Here is a 27,897-nt window from a genome sequence, read left to right as displayed (position 1 = left end):
CATTTTGAAATGTTTGTACTATTTAAAACAACTGCTTTCTATTTTAATATATTGTAAAATGTAATTTTTACAAATGTATAAAAGTAACTGATAATTATTTAACATCATTACTATAGACGCATGATCCTTCAGAAATCATTATAATATACTGATTTGCTGCTCAAAAACATTTATTATAATGTTTTCAGGTTTCTTTGATGAATAGGAATTTCAGAAGAACATCATTTATCTGAAATAGAAATCTTTTCTAACATTATACACATCTTGATCATCACTTTTAATCATTTTATAGCATCCTTGCTAAATAAAAGTATAATACTACTAATAATAAATACAGCAAATCAGCATATTAAAATGATTTCTGAAGGATCATGTGACACTGAAGACTTGAGTAATGACTTTCTGACAAGTAATGACAAGCTTTGATCACAGGAATAAATTACATTTAATAAAATATATTCAAATAGAAAGCAGTTATTTTAAATAGTAAAAATATTTCACAATATTACTGCTTTTGCTGTATTTTGGATCCAATAAATGCATGCTTAGTAAGCAGAGACTTCTTAAAAAAAAACACAAAATCTCACTATTCAAAAACTTTTGACTAGTAGTGTACATACATGTAGACAGTACATATTTAGCACACTGAGATTCAGCGTCCATCAGGACAGAGTGGGAACTTTTCTTGGTGCAACCAACAAAATAAATGAGGTGAATGCCATTGAAACACTTATAAACATTTGAATGCACCTGTATGAGACAGTAGTTCACAGTACAGAACAGATATTTGCTCTACAACTGCTGATCGAAGTAACCAGAGAGCTAACAATACATTCTCTGTCCTTTCATTCAGAAAGGTGTAGTTTCAAGATAGTGCGGGCAACAGTGGAGAACAAGGTCAGGACTAGGTGTTAGTTTCGTTTTACCCGGAACGTTATTCATTAATTAGCTGGACAACACTCAGAATGCAAAAGAAGAGATTAAGCAACATATTAATCTGCATTACAAAAACATATGTTAAGTTCCTACAGAGCTGTAAGTTAGAATTCATTGGTTGTGTCTCTACACGTAGTGAGCGTCCTAGCTAGACAGCGTTTGTAAGTTTTATATGAATATATGAATATTTGCTCGCTATCCAGACAGCTCAGTACATTTTGAGACACATCCATAGAGTCGGTGAGTGGAAACACCTGTGGCCGGGCAGCAGTCGACGGGCCCGGGCAGGACTCACCTGATTCACCGCGGCCCGATGTCCCGGCACTGTCCACGATTCAGGCGGGTTTTGCTCAATTATCCTGAGGTGAAGAGGAAAACCACACCGGGCGGTAAAGAAGAGCAGGCTCGAATTGTGTTTACCTCGCCTTCGAGGTCTGTGTATGGACACAGTGGTTGAGGATTATTAGTGAAGTGTTTCCTGCTGCGCTTGCTGCTGATTTGCGCTCTGGCTCCTCCCTGAAAAAAACGTCTTCCGGGACAATTCAGTGTCCGGCCAGCAGGGAGCGCACACGCTATAACTTATTAGATATACAGTTAAAGTCAAAAGTTTACGTACACCTTGCAGAATCTGCAAAATGTTAATTATTTTATCCAAATGATAGATATTTCACCCATAAGACGTTTACATATAGTCCACAAGAAAAAATAATAGTTGAATTAAAAAAAAAATGACCTGGTTCAAAAGTTTACATAAACTTGATTCTTAATACTGTGTTGTTACTGAATTATCCACAGCTGTTTTTTGTTGTTTTGCTTAGTGATAGCTGTTCATGAGTCCCTTCATGAGTTTGTCCTGAACAGTTAAACTGCCCGCTGGTCTTCAGAAAAACCCTTCAGGTCCCACAAATTCTTTGGTTTTTCAGCATTTTTGTGTATTTGAACCCTTTCCAACAATGACTGTATGATTTTCAGATCCATCTGTTCACACTGAGGACAACTGAGGGACTGATATGACTTATTTTGTCTTCTGGAAAGCATGTATATATCTTCAGTAGCTTCTGAAGGGCAATACTGAATGAAAGAAATATGATATTCAGACAAAAAAAAAAAAAAAAAATTCACATCAACTTCATTCTGTTCAAAAGTAAGAAAAAGAAAGTCAAACGGCCTTTACAAAAAATTTTAAACAATGATGTCGGATGATTCTGAAGTTGAAGGAGAAAATGAGTTTTTCGCCCTACTTTACTTTTTTTTAACCTTAATACACAAACGAAAAACTAACCAACGTGTGATTTTCCAATGTGATTTCGTAATGCATGAGGTTGAGCTAGTGCAAGATGAGCATTTGTGGTTTAAAAGTATATATTTAGTATTTTCTTAGAAAATCGTTTCACTATATAAGACGTGTAGAGCCCTTTGAAGCCGCATTGAAACTGCAGTTTGGACCTTCAACTCATTGGCCACCATTGAAGTCCACTATATGAAGAAAAATCCTGGATTGTTTTCCTCAAAAACTTTAATTTCTTTGCAACTAAAGAAAGAAAGACATGAACATCTTGGATGACATGGGGGTGAGTAAATTTTCAGGAAATTTTCATTGTGGAAGTGAACTAATCCTAAATCAATAAAAGCAAACAACTCATCTTTATTGAATATCTGTACAGAAACTACAGAAAATCAAATTTCAAATCATTTAAAAGAAAATCATTGGTTTAGCACTGGTTAAAAATCATAGACTGAGAGCATGAGCTCCTTCTGATGGAGTAGTTATGAAGAAAGTTGGAGATCCATGATATTTCTCCTGTAAAGAAACAGAAAAGTATTAACATCTTGGCCTGAATTCCTGTCTAACACATGTTGGCTTTATTCATAGATAATATCAGGGAAAATACAAGAGCAGGTAGTAAGTTAGAAATTCTGAAGAAAAAATCATATTTCTAAAGCACCCAGAATCCCCAGTTGTGATGCACAGATACACAGAAGATCTTAAACTTGTAAAAACCTGAATGTGTTTGACTGCTCTCTCCGTGGCATGAGCCTGAAGCAAAGTAACTGTGCATCCACCGAATCCTCCCCCTGTCATCCGACTCCCGAACACTCCATCCACCTCCAGAGCTGCGGCCACCAGCTCATCCAATTCTGGACAACTGACCTCGTAATTATCCCTAAGACAAACAATATTACCCCCAATGCAAAGAATGCATAATTAAAAGCCATTTAACTGTTAACCCCACCTATTCAATAAATGGGTTAAGCAAATAACATTTCAGACACTGAAATGCACTTCTAATCCAGGGGTGTTTAAAAGGAGTTGACTTCTGTAAGTCTTCCAACATGCTAATCTTGCTTCGATCATAGATGTTTACCTAAGAGAATTGTGGCTCTCCACCATCAGCCTCCCAAACTCTTTGTAATCCCCTTTCTTGAGTGCCTCGGCAGCTTGGGCTGTGCGTTCAATCTCCTCGATTACATGGCGTGCCCGACGGTACGTCACACCATCCAATCGATCCTTGGCAGCTATGAATAAATTTAGATATTTATAAAATATGTATATTTTATTATGAAATGACTTTGATTAAAGACTTACCCTCCAAGTCTTGCAAAGTAGCCTCTCTTAGACTTTTCTTCCCCAAAATGGCTGCTGCCTCCTCACATTGTTTTCGTCTGGTGGGATACTCGCTTCCTGTGAGTGAATGTCTGACGTTTGAATTAGTGATCAGGATTACAAGTCCAGGGTCAGCCAAAGGGACAGCAGTGGCCTCCAAAGACCTACAAAAGATTACACATGATATTATATTTGCATATACAGTTGAGATCAAAAGTTTGCATACACCTTTCAGAATCTGCAAAATGTTACTTATTTTACCAAAATTAGATGGATTATACAAAATGCATGTTATTTTTTATTTAGTTCTGACCTGAATAAGATATTTCACATGAAAGACATTTACATAAAGTCCACAAGAGAAAATGAGTCCTATGTTTGTCCTGAACATTTAAACTGCCTGCTGTTCTTCAGAAAAATCCTTTAGGCCCCACAAATTATTTGGTTTTTCAGCTTTTGTGTGTATCTGAACCCTTTCCAGCAATGACTGTATGATTTTTAGATCCATCTTTTCACACTGAGGACAAATGAGGGACTCACATGCAACTATTACAGAAGGTTCAAACACTCACTGATGCTCCAGAATGAAAAACGATGCATTAAGAGCCAGGGGTGAAAACTTTTGAACAGAATAAAGATGTGTAATTTTTTCTTATTTTGCCTAAATATCATATTTTTTTCATTTAGTACTGCCCTTCAGAAGCTACAGAAGACACTTAAATGTTTTCCAGAGGACAAAATAAGTTAAATTTACCCTGATCTTCAAATTCCAAAAGTTTTCAACCCCGGTTCTTAATTCATTGTTTTTGCTTCTGAACCATCAGTGAGCGTTTGAACCTTCTGTGATAGTTGCATATGAGTGCCTCAGTTGTCCTCAGTGTGAAACGATGGATCTGAAAATCATACAGTCATTGTTGGAAAGGGTTCAAATGCTGAAAAATGCTATAAAATCTAAAGAATTTGTGGGACCTGAATTTTTTTTTCTGAAGAGCTGGGCAGTTTAACTGTTCAGGACAAACAAGGGACTCATAAACAACTATCACTAAACAAAAAATAAAAATAAAAACACAGCTGTGGATCATTTTGGTAACAAGTATTAAGAATCAAGTGTATGTAAACTTTTGAACACGGTCATTTTTATAAATTTAACTATTGTTTTCTCTTGTGGACTATATGTAAACATCTTTTACTTATTTAATATCTTATCCAGGTCAGTGCTAAATAAAAAATAACATGGATTTTGTATGATCCCTCTTATTTTTGTAAAATTATTAACATTTTGCAGATTCTGCAAGGTGTATGTAAACTTTTGACCTGAACTGCACAAACTAGTACCTAAGTATAACTGATTATTTCTAATCTGACAGAAGAATTTGAATGGGCAAATCTACTAACCTGCAGTCAATCAGCAAAGCATGGCCCTCTTTACCCAAAACGGACACAAACTGGTCCATGATGCCACAGGGCACCGCAGCATGAGTGTGTTCAGCTTGCTGACAGGCCACTGCCTTCGCTACCTGATCCCCATCATCTGTGAAGGGCCAGATCTTGGTTTTAATAACAGATCAAAACTTTTTAAAATGAGTGTGACAGACAGAAGGAGGTCTTACCTGGACACAACTGCTGCAGGAAGGTGTACACAGCCACTTCAAGTGAAGCTGAGCTGGAGAGTCCGCCTCCTAGTGGCACACTACTGGCTATTACAGCTCTGAAGCCTGGAATGGGCCGAGCTGTGGAAACAGAAGACATTGCCTGAATACATGCATGAGATTAATACATACTTCTTTCGAAGTACATAAATCTATATTTACTTTTAGAGTACGACAACAGCGAACATGTGCTCAGCAACTGTTCTGTAAGTGTTGCAAGTATGGTTATTGTAAACACTGCATTTATATATATAAAAAAAAAAAACGTTAGTCCAAAGATGAGTTCTCAAGCATGGGTCCCTAGGGTCACATTTCGTGCTCGAGGCAGACTAAATGTACACTTCCTCATTACTTCCCCCTTTTTTTTTGCCAGATAGGCAAAATGATAGCAAAAGATTACCTCTGTAGTGCTGTACAACTCCCTTTACATAATTGGCCCAGTTTGGCTGCCCTCTTAAAAGTGGGGTCAGTTCATTTGGGAGATCAAAGTCCACCACCCTGGGCTCATCGGCAGCTTCAGTCAGAGTTACAACGCAGCACTTCTGGCCAGAAGTTTTGCTGCCCACTATGACGGTCACCATCGGCAAGGCCTGCAATCATTCAAACAAACATTAGAACACAGATTGTCAGTGCATAATTGCAGTCTGTTTTGATTTGAGAAGAAAATCTGTTTGTTGCTATAATTATTTGCTATTTATAAAGACAGATGAGAATGTGTAAATTGGCCACGTTTCCAATCTGTTATCTACAAGAGAAAATATCATCAAGGATCTGAAAGGACAATCCATCCATTGTTCAGATATCAGCTCTGCAAGATATAGTATTTTGCATACTGAACAAATAAACAGCAGGTCATAAAATTGACGTAATACTGGTTCACTTGGCATAATGCTGGTAATACTGATTCATTTAAAGGAATCGGTTCTTTCAAACTTATTAATTCAATCTCTTGACTGAAAAATGTTTTACTAAAATACTTTTTGTCACAATTAAGTCATAAACTGTATGTTTAATCCTTGATTCTCGGTTTAATAATGTTTTATTGGCTTGAGAACTGGAAGGATTAATAAATCCAATTCGTAAGGAAATCGTTCAGAACTGCTTTGTGAATGTTTGGACTGATTCATTTCTAAGATTCGATTCGAAAGAACGAATCGAGTTCGAAGAATCAAATCAAATATCGCTACTTAGCGTCAAAAGAATGTCGTAAACATGCCCCCCCAAATTTATTTTACAATATATTACATATATTACAACATATTAATACATTTGTTTTTACTTTACCAGCACTTGCTGATTAGTGGGATATATAGTGTTAAAAATAAATGTTATTACTCTAAAATTAACTCACTTCAATCTCTTGACTGAAAAAAGTTTTTTGTGTTTTAAAATGCGTTTAAAACAAGGTTTGAAATTTGTCATAAGTGCTAAACGTAGTTCCTGTACGTTTTAGCATTACTAAATGTGTCAAAAAATCGTTTTTGTGAATCGTTTTAACTGATTCATTTCTAAGATTCGATTCTAAACGAATCGAGCTTGAATCAAATATCGCTAATTTGCGTCAAAAGAATGTTGTAAACATGCCCCCACATAATTACATATTTTACAACATAGTATTAACATTTTTTTTTTAATTTACCAGCACTTTCTGATTAATGGGATTAATTTGTGTCAAAATGTGTCATTATTTTTTTTTTTATTAAAATTTCTCATAATTTCTAAATATAGTTTCTGTGCGTTTTAGAAACATCCCTTATACTGAAATCCTACATTCTTGGTTCAATAATGATTGCCTCGAGAACTGGGAGAATCAATTAGCCTAATGATTCCTGAAGAAATCATTCAGACCTGTTTTTGTGAATCGTTTTAACTGATTCATTTCTAAGATTTGATTCGAAATAACGAACAGAGCGAATCAAATATCGCTACTATGAGTCAAAAGAATGATACATGCCCTCTCAAAATTATTTTACAACATAGCTTTTACATATTTTACAACATATCAATAGCATTTGTAACTTTACCAGCACTTGCTGATTATTGGGATAAGTGTCATTAGCCTAAAATGAACTCAAATTCAAATTCAATCTCTTGTTTTAAAATGTCTTTTAAAAAGGTAAAAAATTTGTCGTAAGTCTTAAACGTAGCTCCAATACATTTTAGCAACATTCATTATAATCAAATCCTTGATTCTCATTTCAATAATAAGTTATTGGCTCGAGAACTGGACAAATTAATTAATCCAATTCGTGAAGAAATCGTTTAGAACTTTTTTGTGACTCGTTTTAACTGATTCATTTCTAAGATTCGATTCGAAAGAACGATTCGAGCTCGAAGAATCGAATCAAATATCGCTACCTTTTCAAAACAATGTCGTAAACACACCTCCACAAAATTATTTTACAACATATTACATATTTTACTACATATTTATTACATTTTCTAAATGAACTTTACCAGCACTTGCTGACTAATGGGATCAAAAAAAGAGTCATTACCATTGGGAGGACAAATCCTTCATTGTAATCTGTGTGTTCTCCGATTAAATTCACACGTCCTGGAGCACAAACTGCAACGTTTGCATCGTCCCCGTCAAACGTTTCCCGGTACACACGACGAGCTTCAGAAACTAAATCTGCAACATTTTTAACTGGACAAATGTTGGCCATTGTGGCTCAATATTGCAGTTACTTCGCAAAAATAACTAACGTTAAGTGTTCGACAGATTTCTAGTAGCTGAAGCCATGCAGCTTAAATCACCGAGCAACTCATTTACAGCGGTCAGTAAAAAAAAGTTGAATAAAATTGATTTAATCAATAAAGTTTATGTAAAGGAACAGAAACCAGCAACTCAGGCTCAGATACTTCCTACATATACAAGGGTCCTGATTGGTGCAAAAAGTCATATGACATGTTTCTCAACACGCTGCAGTGTGTCAAGGTCCTGATCACACATAGTAACTAAGTAACAAAAAGGCAAATATCAGTGACATAATCATTACATACTCGTTTTACAGATCGAATAACAACAAGTGCATAGACATACAATTAAAAAAAAAACAGCAAAACCAAAATTAAATTAAAGATTTTTGGTTACATACATATAAATACATACATACATACATACATACATATATATATATATATATATATATAGATAGATAGATAGATAGATAGATAGATAGATAGATAGATAGATAGATAGATAGATAGATAGATAAAAAAAATTGTCGGAAAGAGTATCTAGTCTGACAAAGGTATTTTAAAGCGTCAGTTTAATAGTATTAATAGTAATAATGTTTTCATAATATGCATTTATATGAATACAATATTGCATTTTTGTTTTATTGTGTAACATATTAAACTTTGATATGACTGTATTGTCACTAATATGTATTAATAAATAAACGAACACTTACTACTTTACTTAAAAATTAGTCTTTGATATTTATTAAGTTTTAAACCCAGTCTAAATTATAATTGCTAGAATAAATTATTTGGATCTATTGACTTTTTTTTCCTTGCTGTGTGTGATTGGGGTTGAAGTTGCCATCAATTCAACTTTAAAGTATATTAGAGCAGACAATGTCAATAGTTTAATAACATGAAATACATTCAACTGTCAGAAATCAAAAAACAGAGATAACATTGATAAGCAGGAATACAAATGCCACTTTACTGACACTTTCACAGCCTCCTTTAAATAGCTTATTTGACACTTTTCTCCTACAGTAACAACGACAATCAAACAGAAACAGATAACATTTAATTTTTGGACATCATTTATAAAATGTATTTACATTGATGAAATGTATGGTGGGATTTCTACAAATGCAGCTTTAAATCATCAAATACTCGTTCATAACTGATACAGTAAAAACCTTTGAATACAAAACAGTTAGTTGGATATAAGTGCATATAAGTATATGTATAAAACTTTGCATACAACTCCCTACAAGAAGTTCTAAAAATACTTAACATGAACATTCATTCATTCATTCATTCGTTTACTCAGTAGCAAAAATGCAGCAAACACCATGTATCAATCATTTTATTCGAATTCACACAAATGATGAATTCTCTGAGCTACTGATCATTTCCTTCTCCATCTGTGGTATCTTTTATTGCTGCTGACCCCTTAACTGTCTTTGAGGTCTTGGCTTTGGCGGGCTTGAGAACTTTCTCGCTTTTTTCAATCTCCTCTATTTCCTCTGTGCTGTTATTCTTGTCTACTTTCACCTTACGAAGCTTCTGCTTTCCTTTCACAGGCGCAGAGAAGGTGAGTGAGGCTTTATTGAATTCTAAAGGAAAGATGCCAACGTCTCCATCAAAGCGGTTCTTGGCCACCTGAAGGGACCTGCGGCCTGGACACGTCACCAACTTCTTCTCCTGAAGGATGAGCACGTTATCGGCCTCCTGACTGGCCTGAAATGGGAAAGAATTATGCATTAGACTTTTTATCCTTCAATGCCGAGCTAATATAGGAAAATGACAAAAAGAATTACAACGACAGTAAACGATAAAACTGTTTGCACTTCAAACCAGTGTGCTTATAATTAAAATAATACATTAAAATAATATGGTAAGACACACCAATTTGCCATATCAAGCTGCAAAATGAGCTGTTTTGTACAGGTAAAAATAGCTGGTCACGGATAAGACTAGAAGCCAGAGCCAGAAAATGTGAAAAATGTGGTTCGACAGGTATATTGGATTTGATTTCCTTATAAACAGAAACTAAGCATGTACATGTGAAAATCTAAGGAATAAATGTGGACACAGTCTGTATCTACCAACCTTGGCTGTGCCAAAGATGGATGCTGTCTGCAGTTCTTTATCATCCTCTTCTTTCCGAGGGTGGATAATTAGACTCACATGACAGCAGCTGTTTGTGGCAAACTTCCTGAAGGCTCCAATGATGTGGTCTTGTACTGCAAACCTGAGGATAAAATATATAATAATTCTTTAGAAAGATTGATAACTAGATTTTTAAGATTTTTAGAGAAATCCTTGTATGCGCCATTCTACAGCATGGGTGCAAACTGCTGTCCCGAAACACCTTTAAAAAGCATTTAAGAACTCAAGATGTTTACTAAGATCCTTCTATTATCTATTGAAACCCACAATAATATTTAAAATATCAGTAAGCTTAATATATATACAATCATCATTTATTGGGTACAACTTATGAAAACAATATTGGAAGATTTTTTATAATTTACTCCATTGTTGTTTTTAAAAATATATTTTTTGATTTTTTTTTAAAAACAATAAGTAAAAAAAAAACTACTGTAACATTCACAACCGAAATGGTAGTGTCAAAAGGGAACACATAATCCTTTATTTGGGGGAAATAAACTAAATTTTAGTACTGTTATGCTATTTTTGATTGTATTTTTTAGTAGTAATTCTGTAATGTGATGGGGTCGCTACCAAAGCATTACTGTCCCTATTACTGAAAATGTGCTGTCATGAGTATATTGAATTATCAACTAAGATTTTATGATAGTGTTTGATGCAATGTATTCAAACTAATGAATCCTTAAGCTTGAAATCAGTATGATCAACTTTATGCCTTTTACAAAGAAAAATTGGCTTCAAAATTCAACCAATTTTATAAATGACATATAAAAAATTGTTTAAAAAAATGTAATTGTTATTGACTTACCTCTAAAACGTTTTAATAAAATATAAAAATATATATATTTACAAGGTAAATGTAAACACAATTTTAATAGGTCAGTATAACCCTTCTCAATAAAATATATTACTGTGTTTCCGTAGTGACAAATTTGGGGAGAGGACAAATATTCCAAAACTTTCTGAAAATACAATTTGAGAATGAACTGCACAGTTACTAGAAATGTGTACCTTGGATTTTATACAATTTGCATACATACAAAATTTGTGGAAAAAGACATCTTTATCAAGATGCTTCCAACTCTCACCTTGAACCAATTCTGTAGAATGACCCATATAGAAATCTGACTCACAAAAAAATATTATTTGATAACTGAGCATTACTAGAAAAGTGAGTGCTGACTACAGAACGGCCGTGACTTTTCAAAATTATATAATTGTATACTTTTCCAAGACTGGAAATCACAGTTTTGATTTTTTTTCCAGTATTCCTAGATTTTCAGGACCTGGTAAATAAATAGCACATTAAAATGATTGCCTTACTTGTCCACTGACAGGTTCTCCTGACCCATCATAAACTGCAGGTTGTCAATGACCACATGGCTGATGTCATACAGATAAACAGCATGCTGCATGGTATCCAAAACAGTCCTGTGCAGCGAAAAAGTGAGGTATTTTTATATTTAAATATAAATGTATAATTTTCATGACATCAAGCTACATGAAAAAAACACCACAATACTATACCCATTTACAATCAAACAATGTATTAGATTTCATAAAAGGAATGTCAATGATTTACTTGATGTTCTGCTGTCCATGGAAGGTCATAAAGTAGAGAGGCAAGTCCTCAAACTTGTCAGCCCACATGTCATATCGATCCAGGTTCTCCTCCAGCCTTTGCTTGGCAAACTGGGTCAGCATAATTTTGGCCAGACGCACATTGTTGATTTCAAAGCTGCCCCATAATGTGTTGACACCCTGCATGCACAGATCTAGGGCAAACTCGCTGATGAAGGTGGTCTTTCCACTGCCTGTTGGACCTGCATATGCAAATACACACACACACAAAAAAAAATTATATTACACATTTATGCTTTTTACATATTTTTTTTATTTTTATGCACATATTTATATTTTACACATTATATAATATTATTATTTTTAGCGTTATTTAATGTTAATTAAATTACTTTTTTATTTACTTACTATAATACAGAATGCAATTAGGAAAAGCAAAGCTATATAGTATATATACACTGCTGTTCAGGGATCAGTTTGGGATCAGTACGATTTTTAGTTTAAAATAAAAAGTTCAAATTATTTGATTAAAAAACAGGAAAAATATTATGAAACATTATTTCAATTGAAAAAAAAAAAACAGATTTTTATTTGAATTTACTTTTTAAAATTAAATTTATTTCTGTGATGCAATGCTGAATTTTTATCATTACTCATCATTACTCCAGTCGTCGGTGCCACACCTTCAGAAATCATTCTAATATGCTGATTTATTATCACTGTTGGAAACAGTTGTGCTGCTTAATATTTTTTGCAACCTGTGATACTTTTTTCACATTTCTTTGATAAATGAAAAGTTAAAAAGAGAAGCATTTATTCAAAATAGAAATATTTTCTAACAATACAAGTCTCATAGAATCCTAAAAAAGTATCACAGGTTCCAAAAAAAAAATATTAAGCAGCACAACTGTTTCCAACATTGCTAATATATCAGCATATTAGAATGATTTCTTTAGGATCATGTGACACTGAAGACTGAAGTAATGATTCTGAAAATTCAGCTTTGCATCACAGAAATAAATTCTATTTTCAAGTATATTAAAATAGAAAACCACTATTATAAATTGCAATAATATGACATTTTTTCTGTATTTTTAATACACAAAAGCCTTGGTGAAAAATAAAAATGATAAAAATCTTACTGATCCCCAACTTTTGAATGGCAGAGTATACATATATATGGCAGTACCTGTAAAAACGGTCAGTTCCCCCTTGCGATGACCTTTGAGTATGCGATTAAGCTCTGGGAATCGAGACCACTGTATCCCAGCCACCTGCTCCACATTAGCCAGTTCCCCATACACATCCTCCCTGAGCTGCTTGAAGGACACAATGGACTTGTGGGCAGCAGGGATGGAAGCCTTGACAATTCGCACCAAGTTCCTGCCTTGGGCCAGTGCCTCACTGGGGCATGGCTGAAAGTCCCCCGGCCTGATAAGAGAAGAGCGTTTCAGTCCAAGTTTCCTAGAGAATATCTTTGAGGCCTCCCAGGAGCGCATATCTCCCCCTAGCCACAGTGTGACTTTCTTGAACTGCTCCAGATAAGGCAGGAGGATTGGCGGCAGACAGCTTACACCCCGTGGCAAGGCCAAAGACGGAAGACCGGTAGCCTGACTCACAGACATGCTGTCTATCTCACGACCCGTGAGCACAACCTCAGTGTCCTTCCGTCCTATCAAAGGCAGGCCGAAGAGATTGTGGTAGCTGGAGATTTTAGGAACCGTAGCTTCGGTGTAAACCACACGTCCGTCACTTTTCGTACCAGCAGAAAGCAATTTAACACCTCGGAGGCCCAAATCACGTCCACCAAACCAAGGAAACACCAAACTCTTGGTAGGCTTGAAGAACCTAACCCCAAATTTCTTCAGGGTGGCGTTGGAGAGTTTACCAATCTGAAACATGGTTTTCACAAGCTGCACGTCCTCATCCAGGAGTTCGGAAAGCGGCACAGAGCTGCTCCATATTCTTTGCACCTCCTTCATCTCCATCTCTCTTTCTTCTTGCTCCTCCATGCTCTCAGGAAACCCCAGAAGCACGTTAGGACTAATAGAGGTCTGATTCTCATTTAACATCACCTCAATGCAATCCTGAAGGTCCTCCCAGCTCCCCTCCACCGAAGTCTCCTTACACAGAAACTGTCCGGTGGTTTTATCGATGAACAGCGTGTAACTCTCTTTTCCAGATCCTTCAGGTGCTGGTTGCATGAAAATACTAGGTGCATGTAAGCAGCTGTAGCCATCATGGAAAGGGATATCCTTCGAACGAAGATACTGTTTGATATCGGTCACTGTGAGGGGCTGGGTTGGGAAATCGATGACAGACTTTGCATCTTTTCTTAATGTTCTGCAGAAATATAAAGCACCAGCAGGTCTTAATTGGTTTTCAGGACAATACCAAGTTGGTGGTTTAAAAGAACGCTGCAGGACTGGATTGAGGCAGGGCTGGTAAATTGATAGATATCTCCAGGGTGGAAGATAAGAGGGTTTACATGGAATACAGCCTGTCCCCTGCAAGAGACAGCCTGCACCCTTGAGAAACCTGCTCCTCCACATTTGCTGTTAATTCAGGACATCAGACCTGCAATGATCACAGAAAATTGGGGTTTATAAATGCGGCTGAATCAGAACTGGTCGTAAACATGGATCATTTGTGTTATGCTGTGTTGTCAGTGTCAGTGTACTTGTGTTGTAAACAATCTATAAAACCAACTGTATTATATTTGATATGCAACTTTCTAAAGCCTCTAAACTATCAACATGATCAAAACTCTGCAGAAAACCTGTTGTTACATGCCTTCTGTTGTCTGATTGGTAGTTTATACTTTTTATCAAGTAAAGGTATCATTTTATAAATCTGACCCTGGACCACAAAACCAGTCATAAGGATCAGTTTTTTGAAATTGAGATTTAAACATCATCTGAAAGCTCAATAAATATGCTTTCCACTGATGTATGGTTTGTTAGGACAATATTTGGTCGAGATACAGCTATTTTGAAAATCTGGAATCTGAAAGTGCAAAAAAATCTAAATATTGAGAAAATCATCATCCACATGAAGTTCTTAGCAATGCACATTACAAATCAAAAATTAGTAATATAGTAATTAATTATTAGTAAAACAAGTCTTTGATATATTTACGGCACGAAATTTACAAAGTATCTTCATGAAACATTATCTTAATATCTTTTGGCATAAAATAAGAATTTATTATTTTTGACTTATACAATATATTTTTGGCTATTGCTACAAATATACCTGTGTGACTTATGACTGGTTTTGTGTTCCAGGGTCACAATGTTTCCTTTAAGGTCATGGTACCCATGTAATGATCTTTACTGTAAAAATAATCATAACTTTTATTATGTTTGTAATATTTCAGGATGAAAACGACTTTAGTTGCTTAACTATCAATAATAATTTTTAAAAATGTGTCAAATAGATCAGTCTTTTAAGGAAAATTTTATTTGTACATCTCTCAGTCATCATTAAATAACATAATGAAATGATTTACTACTGCTACATTTTCTATGATATTATGATTTTAAAAATATATGATTGCAATATTTAATATTATGATTTTAAAAATATATGATTGCAATATTTAAAATTGTTAATTACAATATAGTAATATATTTATGATGGGTATGTAAATGAAATGACCTACACTAGGTTTTTAAAGATTTTTAAAGAAGTCTCTTCTGCTCACCAAGCCTGCATTTGTTTATTTATTTATAAATTTATAGATTTCTTCTGTTAATCTAAAGACAATAAAATGTTGATCACAAAATATATAAATATAAATTATAAATTATATATATATATATATATATATATATATATATATATATATATAGGATAAATAAATGCAGGCTTTGTGAACAGAAGAGAATTAATAATAAAAAAAATGTAAAATCTTAGTAGTGTACATATCATTATTAACTTCACCAATCATTAATACATCATATAATGTATAACATGTCATTAGTAGATCAAATAGTTGCAAATGCCACTATATATTTTCATATATACATATATTCATATAAGAATGTGCATGGACTCCTTATGTATTACATACTTGCTACGGATTCATGAATGAATAAGAGTTATAATAAAGCGTCAACAAAAAAATAACTGTACACTGTCTATGCATGACCCTTGGCATTATTACTCAACCATAATGCACGTGTATCTATAAAATTAATGCAACTATTGAAGATAAATTATGAACTGTGAAAGACATGTAGCGTAAACATTTAAAATTACGTATTGTAAACATATATAAACTTACTAGTCTGTAAGAAGCGCGCCAAACTGTTATCATGTGTCTACACGTCCTACTGAGACTGACCATGAGGTCCGCACTCCAAAATACTTCCGTGTGAAACACGAAACGCTTGTGGTAGTCTGTCAAAACCAAGATAATTAGTCTGTCCAGCCTCAAATCGAAATAAGCATATCTTTATAAATAATTTAACTGTCTCATGGACAATTTTCCTTAATAAATTTCTGATTGTTAAAAAAACTTCTAAAGCACAGCTTCCATTTCCACCCGGACGACAATTTGTAACGTACATGACATTACACATGTCTTCTGACGCCTGTCCTCTACATCTAATCATCCAAAGTGCGTGATATTACTGTAACTAATACTGACAGCGATCAAAGAGAGAGTTAAACTGAATGCAGGAGCTCTGAAGAGGTGAACATGACTGCTCGAGGAACACCGAGTCGTTTTTTACAGAGCGTTCTTCAAAATGGAGTTGGTCGCTATGTTTGTCAGCTGAAGCGAATATCGCTGATCTTCTCAAAGAAAGGCCAGGGCTCTTTAGGAGTCAGGTATGAGTTTACTATGTTGATAATGTATAATAAATACCCAGCAATTATTATTTGTTGTATTATAGTATGTCTGACATAAAAAAAAACATAATGGTGCAGGGCTCTCAAGTCTCACGCATTCGCCGTGAGACTCACGCATTTCAACCAGTTCACACGCTCTCACGCCACACCTTGTATTTCTCACGCTGAAAAGTAACGTTAAGGGATAACTTGTCCCGCTATATGGCGTAAATGGACGAGGTGCAGGCTTTGCAGAGAGAGAAGTAATCTGCCAAGCTCATAGCTGTCTTGAGAGTTAAATGGCACCTACCAGCCAAAAAATTAGAATTTGTTGTTTTCTGGTATATTACGTGATCCCGCTACAATCACGTTCGTCACTAGGCAACGTAGACGCGCACACACGGGACAAGGTCAGCGGTGGAATCGTTGCGGGTCTGCGGCTTTCTCTCGCAGTGGAAGCGTTTACTACAGTTGAGGAGGTGGTCGCGTTGCGGTCTCGGAGCGGACGTTGCCATTTGTATTTACTAGAAACTAAATAAATGCAGCAGGGTTTTTCATATTTATTTTTATTTATTTATTTATTTTTTCCATTTTACGATTCCTAGAAAAAATCACTTGCCTGTGATCAAAGATAGTGAGAATTTATGTTGGGGATTACAGCCAAATTTGTGCAAAATTATTAGTTCTTCAACAGCTTTAACTAATTGTGGGCCTGAAATTAAGGAAAAGACAAGATAATTGGTAAATCTGCTAAAAAAGACAGACAAATTCATCCAAATAAAATAAATTGTTTTATATATTTCAAAATACATATCAACATTGTTGGGAAGGTTATTTTGGAAATAGGCTGTAATAGGCTACAGATTAAATTTCCCTATTTAAAATGTAATTTAAAAGTAGTGTAACTATTTCAGTTGCTTTAGAGGTAATGTAACATTACATTTGATTACTAAATTTCTAAGGAATGTTTTCAACTGTTAATCCTTTTAAAAACTTTTTAAGCAGGCAGGTTTACCTTACAGTAGCACTCAACACTAATTACTGTCAATTTTACAAAATCCTTCATCACTTGAATTAAGATTATAATAATTTAATTTTAAAGCACAGCCACCACAAAATCTTTAGCACCTCTGTTTAACTCCTGAAACATTGGTGTCTCTTATTTTAAAGCATGCGATTTGGGAAACAAATCAATCAAAATATTTACATGTAACCCACTTTGTAATTGTAAACATTTTTAAAAGTAACTGTAATTTAACTATATCTGTTATTTCTTAGTAACTGTAACAGATTAGTTAAATGTAATTTATAATTCAATTACATAATCCAGTTACATGTAACTAATTACTCTAGCTAAGTTCAAGCCCCTACCACTGTCATCAAGGCATCAAAGTGTGCAATAAACACTTGAAATACAAAATGACATTAGTAAGCTGAAATATGTACCCTCTCTCTTTCACAAACACACACACAGATTGACATACATGCTATGAGCAAGTTCTGCAATCCTCATGTATGTTTACAGTATGTGCATTGAGCACTGATGTTTAGTTTGCTCGTTTGGGGCCAAATTTCTTTTTTTACTTTTGATACATGAATTTGACTTATCAGATCTACCAGTTGTTATATTTTTTTATTTTGTGCAGGTTAATTATGAACAATAGATAGTTGAACTTTTACCAAAAACTGGAGAGAATTGCGTGGGGCCGAGGGGCCGCTGCTGCAGATATTTGAGTGGCTCCTCCCCTAACAGATAAAATCTCACTCCAAACTTTTTCCAAAACTTGAGAGCCCTGTGGTGTATATTCTATGTGGGTTTATGGTAGTTAAAATACGACTAAAATTTGACCCTGGACCACAAAACCAGTCATAAGGGACCATTTTTTAAAGCTGAGATTTATTAATCATCTCAAAGCTGAATAAATAAGATTTCCATTGATGTGTAGTTTGTTAGGATGGGACAATATTGGCTGAGATGCAACTATTTAAAAAAAAACTGGAATCTAAGGGTGTATATAATTTTGACCTATCAATGTATTTTTGGCTATTGCTACAAATATACCTGTGCGACTTAAGACTGCTTTTGTGGTCCAGGGTCACAAATGTGGGATTTCTTTTGAAAACATTTGTATATTTATTTATCCATTGTTTGAAAATGTATTGTTCTTTTAAAGGGAAAAAAGAGTAAATATTACAATACAAGTAAGTGTTACTTGTTAAAAAATAGTTTGGTGGATTTTTTAGTGTCATGTTTCAATGAGATCATTTGACATTGTGCATTATTTGTGTTTCACTCATTGTAAATGACTTAATTCAAATGATACGTATTCATCCAGGGATTTCATTGAAGAAGGTGTGGTTGACTTCGCCAAGAATAACCCAGGAACTGTAGTTTACATCTCTCCTCAGTCTTGCAGGATTCCAAAAATTGTAGCTGAATATTGTAAGTCTGGCTTTGTGTTTACAATTTGAAGTTATTTAATGTATAAAATACCTGTGCACTCACTGTTGTCATTTGATCTATGCAGTGAATGGTAATGTGAAGGAGGAGACGGTCACCAACAAAACATCACAGGAAATTGTAGAACTTATAACCAAGTTGACCAACCAGTCAGGACTGGACATCATCCGCATTCGTAAACCCTTCCACACAGACAGTCCCAGTATCCAGGGCCAGTGGCATCCCTTCACAAATCGAGCCCCCAGCATCAATCCAGTCGGCCCACAGGCAAAATAAGGACTTTGAATTGGATTCATTCTCTAAATGATGTTCTGACCTTTGACCTTGTACCACAACACAAATTCAGCAGTGACCCTTTTTGTGGCTTGATAAAGTTTATATAACAATAAAATGTGTTATTTTGGCCCCTTATAAATGCTTATCCACTGAGAAATATGTTTCCTTTGGGAAATAAAGTTTTTCCTCACCTTTTTTGATGTGATTACCTAAATACTATACTAATAAGTTCTAATATCTCAGTGACTCTGGAGAGAATAAGGTATTATTAGTTACTATAGTACAATTATTATAGTAAACAAAACGTTACTTGAAACAACTATTAACTGAAAGGAAATATTAAAAACTTTTATTTCAGCTAGTTGCCAACATTTCTCATTTTATTGGATGTACTAAAACAACTAAAACTGAAATAAAATATGTTAACTACACTTCCAGTCAAAAGTTTTTGAACCGTAATATTTTTACTGTTTTTTTTTTTTAAAGAATTATCTTCTGCTCACCAAGCCTGCATTATTTTTTCTCTCCAAAGTACAGCAAAAACAATACAATTTTGAAATATTTTTACTCTTTAAAATAACAGCTTTCTATTTAAATATATTTTAAAATGAAATTTATTCCTGTGATCAAAGCTACATTTGCAGCATCATTTCTCCAGTCTTCAGTGTTGCATGATCCTTCAGAAATCGTTCTAATATGCTGATCTGCTGTCCAAGAAACATTTGTTATTATTATCAATATTTAAAACAGCTGAGTAGATTTTTTCAGGGTTCTTTGATGAAAAAAAAATCAGCATTCCAAAAATCAGCATTTATCTGAAATAAAACATACATTATACCATTCAAAAGCTTGGAGTCAGTATATTTTTTTATTATACAGAAAGAAAAATGATAGAAATTAATACTTTTATTTAGTAAGGATGTTTTAAATTGATCAAAAGTGATAAGGACATTTATAATGCTACAAAAGATTAAATGCTGTTCTTCTTAACTTTCTATTCATTAAAGAAACCAGGTGTTTTCAACAACATAATAATAATAATTGTTTTTTTTAGCAGCAAATCAGAATATTAGAATAATTTCTGAAGGATCATGTGACTGGAGTAATGATGCTAAAAATTCAGTTTTAAAATCACAGGAATCAAATACATTTGAAAATATATCCAAATAGAAAACAGTTCTTTTAAATAGTAAAAATATCTCAATTTTGCTGTTTTTGATGTACTTCGGATCAAATAAATGCAGGCTTGGTGAGCAGAAGAGACTTATTTAAAAAACATAAAAAAAAAAAACTTTTGCCTGGTAGTGTAATAATGACAAAAACAACTAAAATACTAAAACATTTAATGAAAATGGAAAATATTGAAGCTAAAAAGATTAAAAATATTAAAAATAATAGTACCTCGATGATACAGAAATACCTTTGTCTATGCAAAAAAAAAAAATCTATTTATTGAATGGCCCATTACAACTTGCAGCTGTACTGCAAAACAAATTTTAGATCAGAAACCACATATTTACAATTTTATAGGTGACCAAATGTAACAATGTGAAAATAAACCTCATCGGCTGAGTATTAATCTAAATATTAGGGCAGAATTTGTATGTTGGTTACAGTCCTGTTGATTACAGCAGCTGAGAAACCCACATGCATTGTGTGCGTTTAATCTACAGTGACAGCGACACAAAGGACACGCGAGAAAATCTTTTCTCACTCCCACACGTTACTGGCAGAAAAGCAATAAACACAGTATGCCACAGACCTCGATTGGTTTGGGGGTGGGAACATTAGAATATGTTGGCTGTAATCAGCATCAACAGTTTTGGCACTTCATTTCTAAAACCAGCAGGTTAAACTCTAAACAAACTATTACTGACCACTACAAAAGACACTGAGTGCACAATATGGCTTCTTTCAAACTAGTTGTTTTCAAACAGCAAGGTAGAGCAACTGAGTTTCCACGGAGATGAACCGGTTGCTGAGTATAATAACCTGTGGCTGAGCATCTAATCAATGTAAGACATGTTTTAATGAAACCGTTCACAAGAGGGAAGTATATTTATTATGTCCCATTTATTACAACCAGATGAGAGTAGTGCTCTGATCGCATCTTTTTCCCCCAGTGAAAACTAGCTTGACCTATTATGTGGATTAAAGAAAGTTCTAAATTAAGAGCTGTGTTGCTAAGTAACGGATACATGGGGGACATACCAACAGGCCCGATACAGATGGGGATCTGGTTAAAATCTCCTACTGTGACAGAAAATTAGGTTCAGGTTAGTTAGAGGTTTCTTTTCAGAGGACTTGCGTGCAAAATGACCTTTCAAACTGGGGTCCACATGATACAGAAGCAGTAGCAATGGTAATAAATACTTTAATAGGATGTAAACATCAGATATCGTTTTGTAAGCATAAGCTCTAAAATAGTGACACATTATGTACATGAACACACACTGTGACTGACATGTAAGCATAGCAAAAACTTTGGGAAAATATTTTAAGTGCAAAACGTTCTGTGCGAGTATAGGGAAGGCAGTGGATGTTCACAAGCACAATGACAGCTAATATTTAAATCATTATGAATCACAGTTTCTGAGTAGAAGTACACCATAGGCATACAGCACTTAGTCAACATGAAATCAAAAGTATTTACTTTCTTAATACATGTTATTATCATGAACAATTCACCCGTGCACACTATTAAAAAAATAAAACAAAGAAAATATAACTCTCCAGCAATGAATCAACTTTTCAGCTGATGTTCAGCATTTATTTGATCAAAAATACAGTTTACAATTTTAAATAACTGTTTTCTGTTGTAATATATTTTAAAATGTAATTCATTCCTGTGACGGCAAAGCTTTACTCCAGTTTTTAGTCAAATGATCCTTCAGAAATCATTTTAATATGCTATTTTGGTGCTTATTATTGTCATAATCTGTGAAAACTAATCATTATTTGATTTTTCTTCTTCAGTGAATAGAAAGTTCAAAAGGAACAGCATTTATTTTATGAAATAGAAATTATAAAATAGAACTTGCATGAACTATACTGTCATTTTTTATCCAATTAATGCATACTTGTTTAATAAAACTATTAATTTCTTTACAAACGGACTATAAACTTTTAAACACCAGTGTAAATACCCTGTTCAACCCGGAAATCCAACAAAATTAGTCTTGTAGTTGTATCCACCATTTTCTTCAGCGCGGAAGTAAGCTTATGGGCAAGACTTCCAGTTCATTAGCAGCTATAGGGAAATAACAAGAAGCATTGTGTAAATGATAAAACTGTTTGCACTACAAAACCAATGTGTTCATAATTAAGATAATACATTAAAATAATATGGTAAGACACCAATTTGCAATATTAAGCAGCGAACCCAGTTTTGTACAGCTAATAGCTGGGCGAATGAAATCGGAAGCCAAACCTATAAAATTTACAAATGGCTGCGCCCACTCTTACGTGAAAAAAGTTGTATAATGTATTTATATCGCTACAGAATATATGCAACAGAAGTACGTCTCATGGAAGACTGATTAAAAACGTTACGTATATCAGTGGTATTAAGTAGCCGAAGTGCATGGCTGCAAAATAACACCTGAATGAAAGTAAAAATAATAAGAAGGTGAACAAGCAAACACTCAATTTAAGACTTACCAGCCAAAACAAGCACATCCTGTCTCTCCCTACTCTTTTTCTGCAGCTTTAAGAAAAGACTCCACATCTCTCTCTGCATCTTGATTGAGTCCTTGCTAAGCAGTGCTGTTCCTGTCAGCAACACTGACAAACAGCAGCCCGAGCTGGGAAAGCCACTAGGGAGAAACGGCAAGAGCTGACTCAACACGTCTCTGTGTAACACTGTTTACAAACCAGAACAAAACCAGGGTCACAATATACACAGCAGAAATAAGATATACAGCCGTGTAGATATCAGGCTTGTCAGTTTAAATGTAATCTAATTAAATGCAATACGCCGATTAAAGAATTAAATTAAACTCAGTTACGTAAATCATTTTCAAGAAAGCCCATAGTATATTTAAAAATAACTATTCTGTCATAATTACTCACCCTCAAGTCGTTCCAAAGCCGTAAGAGCTTCGTTCATCTTCGGAACATTATTTAAATCCGAAAGCGTGTGGTGCTGTGAAATGGCGGTCGATGGTGATGTTGTTTATGTTTTCTTTGCGCACAAAAATCATTCTCGTAGCTTTTTAAAATTACGGTTGAGCTACTGTCACATGTACTATTTTAACTGTGTTTTTACCACCTTTTTGGGCCTGGGAAAATTTCAGTTGGGTTGCTGTCTGTGCAGGGTTAGAAGCTCTCGAATTTCGATGAACGAAGGTCTTACAGGTTTGGAACGACATGATGGTGAGTAATGACAGAATTTTTATTTTTTGGTGAACTGAGCCTTTGATATACAGTACAATACTGTTCAAAGGTTTGAGGTAAAGTAAGATATTTCTTTTTTTTAAAGATATTAATATTCATTCAGCAAATACACATAATCAGAAGTAACTTTTACTGTTTTTCAAATGCATTCTATGCAAAAAAAAAAAGTATTATGGTTTCCTCAACAATATTATTAGCAACACAACTGTTTTTAACATTAATAATAAAATTTTTCTTGAGCACAAAACCAGTCATATTAAAATTGAGATTTGTACATTATCTGAAAGTTGAATAAATAAGCTTTCTACTGATGTATGATTTGTTAGAATAGGACAGTATTTGGATCTGGAATCTGAAGGTATATGGATTCTTAGCAATGCATATTACTATTTAAAAATTAAGTTTTAATATATTTACGGTAGGAAATTCACAACATATTTTCATGGAACATCCTAATATCCTAATGATTTTGGCTTAAAAGAAAAATCGATAATTTTGACCCATACAATGTAATTTTGGCTATTGTTTCAAACATATCCTTGTTACTTATGACTTGGTTTGTGGTCCAGGGTTACATATTAGAATGATTTCTTAAGGATCATGTGCCATTGAAGACTGCTGAAAATCAGATTTGCCATCACAGGAATAAGGTACATTTTAAAATATACTGTAAGAGAAAACTGTTATTTTAAATTGTTATAATATTTCACAACATTACTGTTTTTACTGTATTTTAGATTCAGTAAAAAAAATAAAAATAATTCAGCCTTGGTGAGGAAACATCAACCCCAAACATTTGAATGGTAGTGTATCTGCTTTTTAAAAAAAAATAATTTTAGTAATCTACAATAATAGACTGACAGCCCTAATTGAAACACATTAAAACAGTCAATTAACCCAGTGCATTGTCATGCATTCAAAATCCAGAAAATGAAATGCAAACTCATTAAACTTCAAAGGTCCTGGCATTTTGGCTTTTACTTTCCTTTGTGAGCATTTCTTGCTTCATTTAAATATTAAAAAAGGATTTCTGTCAGCATTTGACAGGGAACTCATGTATCAGAGAGAGTGTGTCTCTTCCATTCTGAGATCCATTCACTCCTTCTGACACACTGCCAAAGAGAAACACAACTCATCCCCGAAGGAGGCGTTGAATTCCACAGCCGAGTGGCTCTGAAAATGACCACCTCTGTATCTGTAGATGTCAATGATGCATGTGCTAACACTCGCCGCTCCTGCCATCTAACTGCAATCTAGTGTGAAATTGTGCTGTTAAAAAGTCCAAAGCTCAAGAACATGTGCCCTCACACGAAACACTGCCAACAGACTCGAAACCCAAACTCTTTCTGAATTATGAATGAACGAGTGATTCGTTTCAACTATTTATACTTTGATAATAAAATGATTGTTATTTACATCAGGTGCAATTAGGCAAAAACAAGAAAATCTGTAAACGTCTGCATTTGAGCAAGAATACCACGTTGATTATGTACAAATATGCATTGCTTTGCTGAGAAAGTCTTTGGACAGTGTTCTGAAGTCTCTTGATTCTCTTTCAAAATAAAACAACATAAGCAAATTCAGTCTTCTGTGTTTTTGATTGAAGTTCATCTCATGTTTTTACACTCCGAGGCCCACAGTCTAGGTGTTTTTAGCTACAGTTGACGTCTACTAAATTCAAAGTAAATATTTTCACAAGAAGGCGTGATGCCAAACAAGTTGAAGTTGTACGAGATATCACGAAGAACTTCACGACACATCGTTCTCTTAGTTCTTATACAAAACGTAAGCCTCGCACAAGGGTGCGATATAGTAGCGGTGCTACACTGAGCTCTCATCCGGTTGGATGTCCAACTGTGTGTGTTTCCTCTTTTCTAGAATCCTGTTGAGCTCCTCGGTGAAGGAGTGATAAAGCGGAGACGTCATTTCCGTGTCCGTCTGCCGCAGGAGCACGTAGCTATTCCCGTTCATCTTTCTCAGCACACTGGGCAACGTTGCAGACAGTCCATTGGCGTATTCTGATGCGGGAAGGGGCGGCGGCATAGGAAGTGGTGGCGCGGGTGGAGGCTCCTTACTAGGCGAAGTCTGGATGTCCGCTGGGACGATTTGCAGAAACTCAACGTCTCTTGACATCGCTCTGCTACGCCCCTCCGCTCTGCCATTGCAGTGGCTGGAGATGGTTTTAAGCTCAAAATGCGAGCTTCTCTTTCTGTCGGTTGCTGTTGTTGTGGAAAGCTCTTGCTGGGAGTACTTTCTGGCATTGCGTGCACAGAAGCTAACGTACAGTAGAACAACTGTCAGAACCAGGCAAAGCCCGCCGAGAACAGCCACCAGTGAGATATACATGGCCTCCATGTGTCTGTAGGTCTGGAACTCTGGTTTAGAAGGCAACAGAACCGGTGGGGGCGACAGAAGCTGCTCGATGGGGCCACTGGAAGGACTCGGAGTTGGCGCAGTTGCGGTGGTAAAAAAACTTTCGGGTAAAGCCGTCGGGCTTCCTGAGAGATGTGATGCGGGAGGCGGAACTGGTTGGATTTGCACCATGTAGCTGCGAACGGGAACCCAAACGTGGTTCTCTACTGCGTAACAGCGGTAGTGTCCGCTTTGCTGGTTCTGAGCGGCAATGATAAGGAGGCCGTCAGTTCCGATGCGGTAGCCGGAGTCTACGGCGTAACCTTTCAGCTCCTGACCATTCAACATCCAGTGAGGGGTGGCCAGGTTTGAACGGATCTCACACTGTAACAGCACATCATCTCCTGCCATCACCGCTCGTGTTCGGTGCATGACGAAACCTGGCAAGATGTGAGATGGTATTAGTCTACTGTTAAAGGGATAGTTCACTCAAAAATTAAAATTCTGTCATTAATTATTTACCCTCATGTCATTCCAAACCTTCCAAGGCCTTGGTTCATGTTTAGAACATGAATTAAGATAGACAGCGATACATTTACCATGTTCAAAGTCTAGAAAGGTAGTAAGGACATGTACTAAGTACTAGTCCATGTGCAATATATCACAGTGTCCTTACTACCTTTTCCAGCCTTGAATGTTTTAGTTATCTACGCAGGGTCAGAAAGCTCTCGGATTTGATCAAAAATATCTTAATTTGTGTTCTGATGATAAACAAAGGTCTTGCAGATTTGGAATGACATGGGGATAGTTCACCCAAAAATGAAAATTTGATGTTTATCTGCTTACTCCCAGGGCATCCAAAATGTAGGTGACTTTGTTTCTTCAGTAGAACACAAACAAAGATTTTTAACTCAAACCGTTGCAGTCTGTCAGTCATATAATGACAGTTACAGAGTAAAATCAAAGAGTAAAGAAAACATACACAGACAAAACCAAATTAAACCCTGCGGCTTGGACGATACATTAAGGTCTTGAGACACATAACGATCAGTCTGTGCAAGAAACTGAACAGTATTTATATCATTATTTACCTCTGATCCGACGGAACGTTCAGCTTTATGGAGGGTGTCTACAACAGCCGGTGCGCGGCACGTCAACGTGCTCTGGCAATGTAGTCGGTGAAAAGTCAACACTCCCAGATGAGTTCGCACAAGGAAACCTAATCTATTCGTTTGTAATCAGTTGCCAAAATCAGGATAAGCACAAGTGATTACCATTTTTGAGAGGCCAATATGCAATCATATGTAAACGATGAGTGATGTATACGCGCGACAGATCGCTTCCTACTCGCATTTACTATGGCAGATCATGTTGACGCATCACGCACAATCTGTTGTGAATGCCCTCAGAAGAGTAGAACGCTGCGGTGAATCAGAGGTAAATAATGATATAAATACTGTTAAGTTTTTTGCACAGACCGATTGTTTTGTGTCTTAAGACCTCAATGTATTGTCATGAGCCGCAGGGTTTAATTTGGTTTTGTCTGTTTATGTTTTTTTTTTATACTTAAAGATTTGGTAACACATTGACTGCCATTATATGACTGACAGACTGCAATGGTTTGAGTTAAAAATCTTTGTTGGCGTTCTACTGAAGAAACAAAGTGACCTACATCTTGGATGCCCAGGGGGTAAGCAGATAAACATAAAATTTTCATTTTTGGGTGAACAACCCCTTTAACGACAGATTTTCCATTTTTGGGTGAGCTATCCCTTTAAAAGTCACCTGACTAGGCTGCTCAGAAATTATTTAAATGCAAACGCACCATCGCTTGTAATGTTAGTACAGCCTTTGCTTCCATTCTGGATGTCTTGAACAAGACTGGACCTATAAGAAACAGAGTTGCACTTATTAAAGCCATTAATCGAAGCATGCAGAACATACTG

The 27,897-nt window shown here is 35.3% G+C and overlaps 4 protein-coding genes across 5 annotated transcripts in view; 1 reads left to right on the top strand and 3 right to left on the bottom strand.

The window, feature by feature from the left end:
• Nucleotides 1-2,561: 2,561 nt before the first annotated feature.
• LOC141298099 (galactokinase-like) lies at nucleotides 2,562-8,071 on the bottom strand. Its single transcript, XM_073828608.1, has 8 exons — nucleotides 7,689-8,071; nucleotides 5,591-5,780; nucleotides 5,152-5,271; nucleotides 4,937-5,072; nucleotides 3,524-3,705; nucleotides 3,303-3,453; nucleotides 2,939-3,101; nucleotides 2,562-2,737 (listed from the first exon to the last, which is right to left on the bottom strand). Exons 1-8 carry the CDS (start codon nucleotides 7,857-7,859, stop codon nucleotides 2,666-2,668), a joined length of 1,185 nt encoding a protein of 394 aa, XP_073684709.1. The 5' UTR covers nucleotides 7,860-8,071; the 3' UTR covers nucleotides 2,562-2,665.
• Nucleotides 8,072-8,641: 570 nt separating this feature from the next.
• twnk (twinkle mtDNA helicase) lies at nucleotides 8,642-15,991 on the bottom strand. Its single transcript, XM_073828529.1, has 6 exons — nucleotides 15,920-15,991; nucleotides 12,821-14,208; nucleotides 11,633-11,873; nucleotides 11,374-11,481; nucleotides 9,988-10,129; nucleotides 8,642-9,615 (listed from the first exon to the last, which is right to left on the bottom strand). The coding sequence occupies exons 2-6, from the start codon at nucleotides 14,181-14,183 to the stop codon at nucleotides 9,277-9,279; spliced, it is 2,193 nt and encodes a 730-aa protein (XP_073684630.1). The 5' UTR covers nucleotides 14,184-14,208; nucleotides 15,920-15,991; the 3' UTR covers nucleotides 8,642-9,276.
• Nucleotides 15,992-16,205: 214 nt separating this feature from the next.
• Nucleotides 16,206-19,399, top strand: mrpl43 (mitochondrial ribosomal protein L43). The gene is made up of 3 exons (XM_073828078.1): nucleotides 16,206-16,467; nucleotides 18,804-18,910; nucleotides 18,996-19,399. The coding sequence occupies exons 1-3, from the start codon at nucleotides 16,337-16,339 to the stop codon at nucleotides 19,202-19,204; spliced, it is 447 nt and encodes a 148-aa protein (XP_073684179.1). The 5' UTR covers nucleotides 16,206-16,336; the 3' UTR covers nucleotides 19,205-19,399.
• Nucleotides 19,400-21,562: 2,163 nt separating this feature from the next.
• The window catches only part of sema4gb (sema domain, immunoglobulin domain (Ig), transmembrane domain (TM) and short cytoplasmic domain, (semaphorin) 4Gb), a 38,030-nt gene continuing 31,695 nt past the window's right edge, over nucleotides 21,563-27,897 (bottom strand). The window contains exons 14-16 of one of the 2 annotated variants that reach the window (XR_012341430.1): nucleotides 27,777-27,838; nucleotides 22,865-26,391; nucleotides 21,563-22,454 (exon numbers count right to left, since the gene is read on the bottom strand). Coding sequence is in view for 1 of the 2 variants with exons in the window: in XM_073828077.1 (XP_073684178.1) it covers nucleotides 25,421-26,391; nucleotides 27,777-27,838 (1,033 nt within the window). In the remaining variant the exon portion in view is untranslated. Of the gene's footprint in view, nucleotides 26,392-27,776; nucleotides 27,839-27,897 lie in introns of both variants that reach the window. The other variant, XM_073828077.1, reaches the window with a different exon arrangement.

The sequence above is a fragment of the Garra rufa genome, chromosome 22, assembly GCF_049309525.1.
Source record: "Garra rufa chromosome 22, GarRuf1.0, whole genome shotgun sequence".
NCBI lineage: Eukaryota > Metazoa > Chordata > Actinopteri > Cypriniformes > Cyprinidae > Garra > Garra rufa.
This window is presented reverse-complemented; position numbering and strand designations above follow the sequence as displayed.

What these genes read in the sequence shown, in the direction of transcription:
- LOC141298099 (XM_073828608.1), bottom strand. Translation starts at nt 7,859, where the DNA reads ATGGCCAACATTTGTCCAGTTAAAAATGTTGCAGATTTAGTTTCTGAA. An exon ending in AGTTGTACAGCACTACAGAG is followed by an intron (nt 5,272 to 5,590) that starts GTAATCTTTTGC and finishes CTGTTTCCACAG; the next exon opens with CTCGGCCCATTCCAGGCTTC. An exon ending in GCTTTGCTGATTGACTGCAG is followed by an intron (nt 3,706 to 4,936) that starts GTTAGTAGATTT and finishes AATCTTTTGTAG; the next exon opens with GTCTTTGGAGGCCACTGCTG.
- twnk (XM_073828529.1), bottom strand. Translation starts at nt 14,183, where the DNA reads ATGTGGAGGAGCAGGTTTCTCAAGGGTGCAGGCTGTCTCTTGCAGGGG. An exon ending in GGAACTGACCGTTTTTACAG is followed by an intron (nt 11,874 to 12,820) that starts GTACTGCCATAT and finishes TTGCATATGCAG; the next exon opens with GTCCAACAGGCAGTGGAAAG. An exon ending in CATGGACAGCAGAACATCAA is followed by an intron (nt 11,482 to 11,632) that starts GTAAATCATTGA and finishes TTCGCTGCACAG; the next exon opens with GACTGTTTTGGATACCATGC.
- mrpl43 (XM_073828078.1), top strand. Translation starts at nt 16,337, where the DNA reads ATGACTGCTCGAGGAACACCGAGTCGTTTTTTACAGAGCGTTCTTCAA. An exon ending in CAGGGCTCTTTAGGAGTCAG is followed by an intron (nt 16,468 to 18,803) that starts GTATGAGTTTAC and finishes GTATTCATCCAG; the next exon opens with GGATTTCATTGAAGAAGGTG. An exon ending in AAAAATTGTAGCTGAATATT is followed by an intron (nt 18,911 to 18,995) that starts GTAAGTCTGGCT and finishes TGATCTATGCAG; the next exon opens with TGAATGGTAATGTGAAGGAG.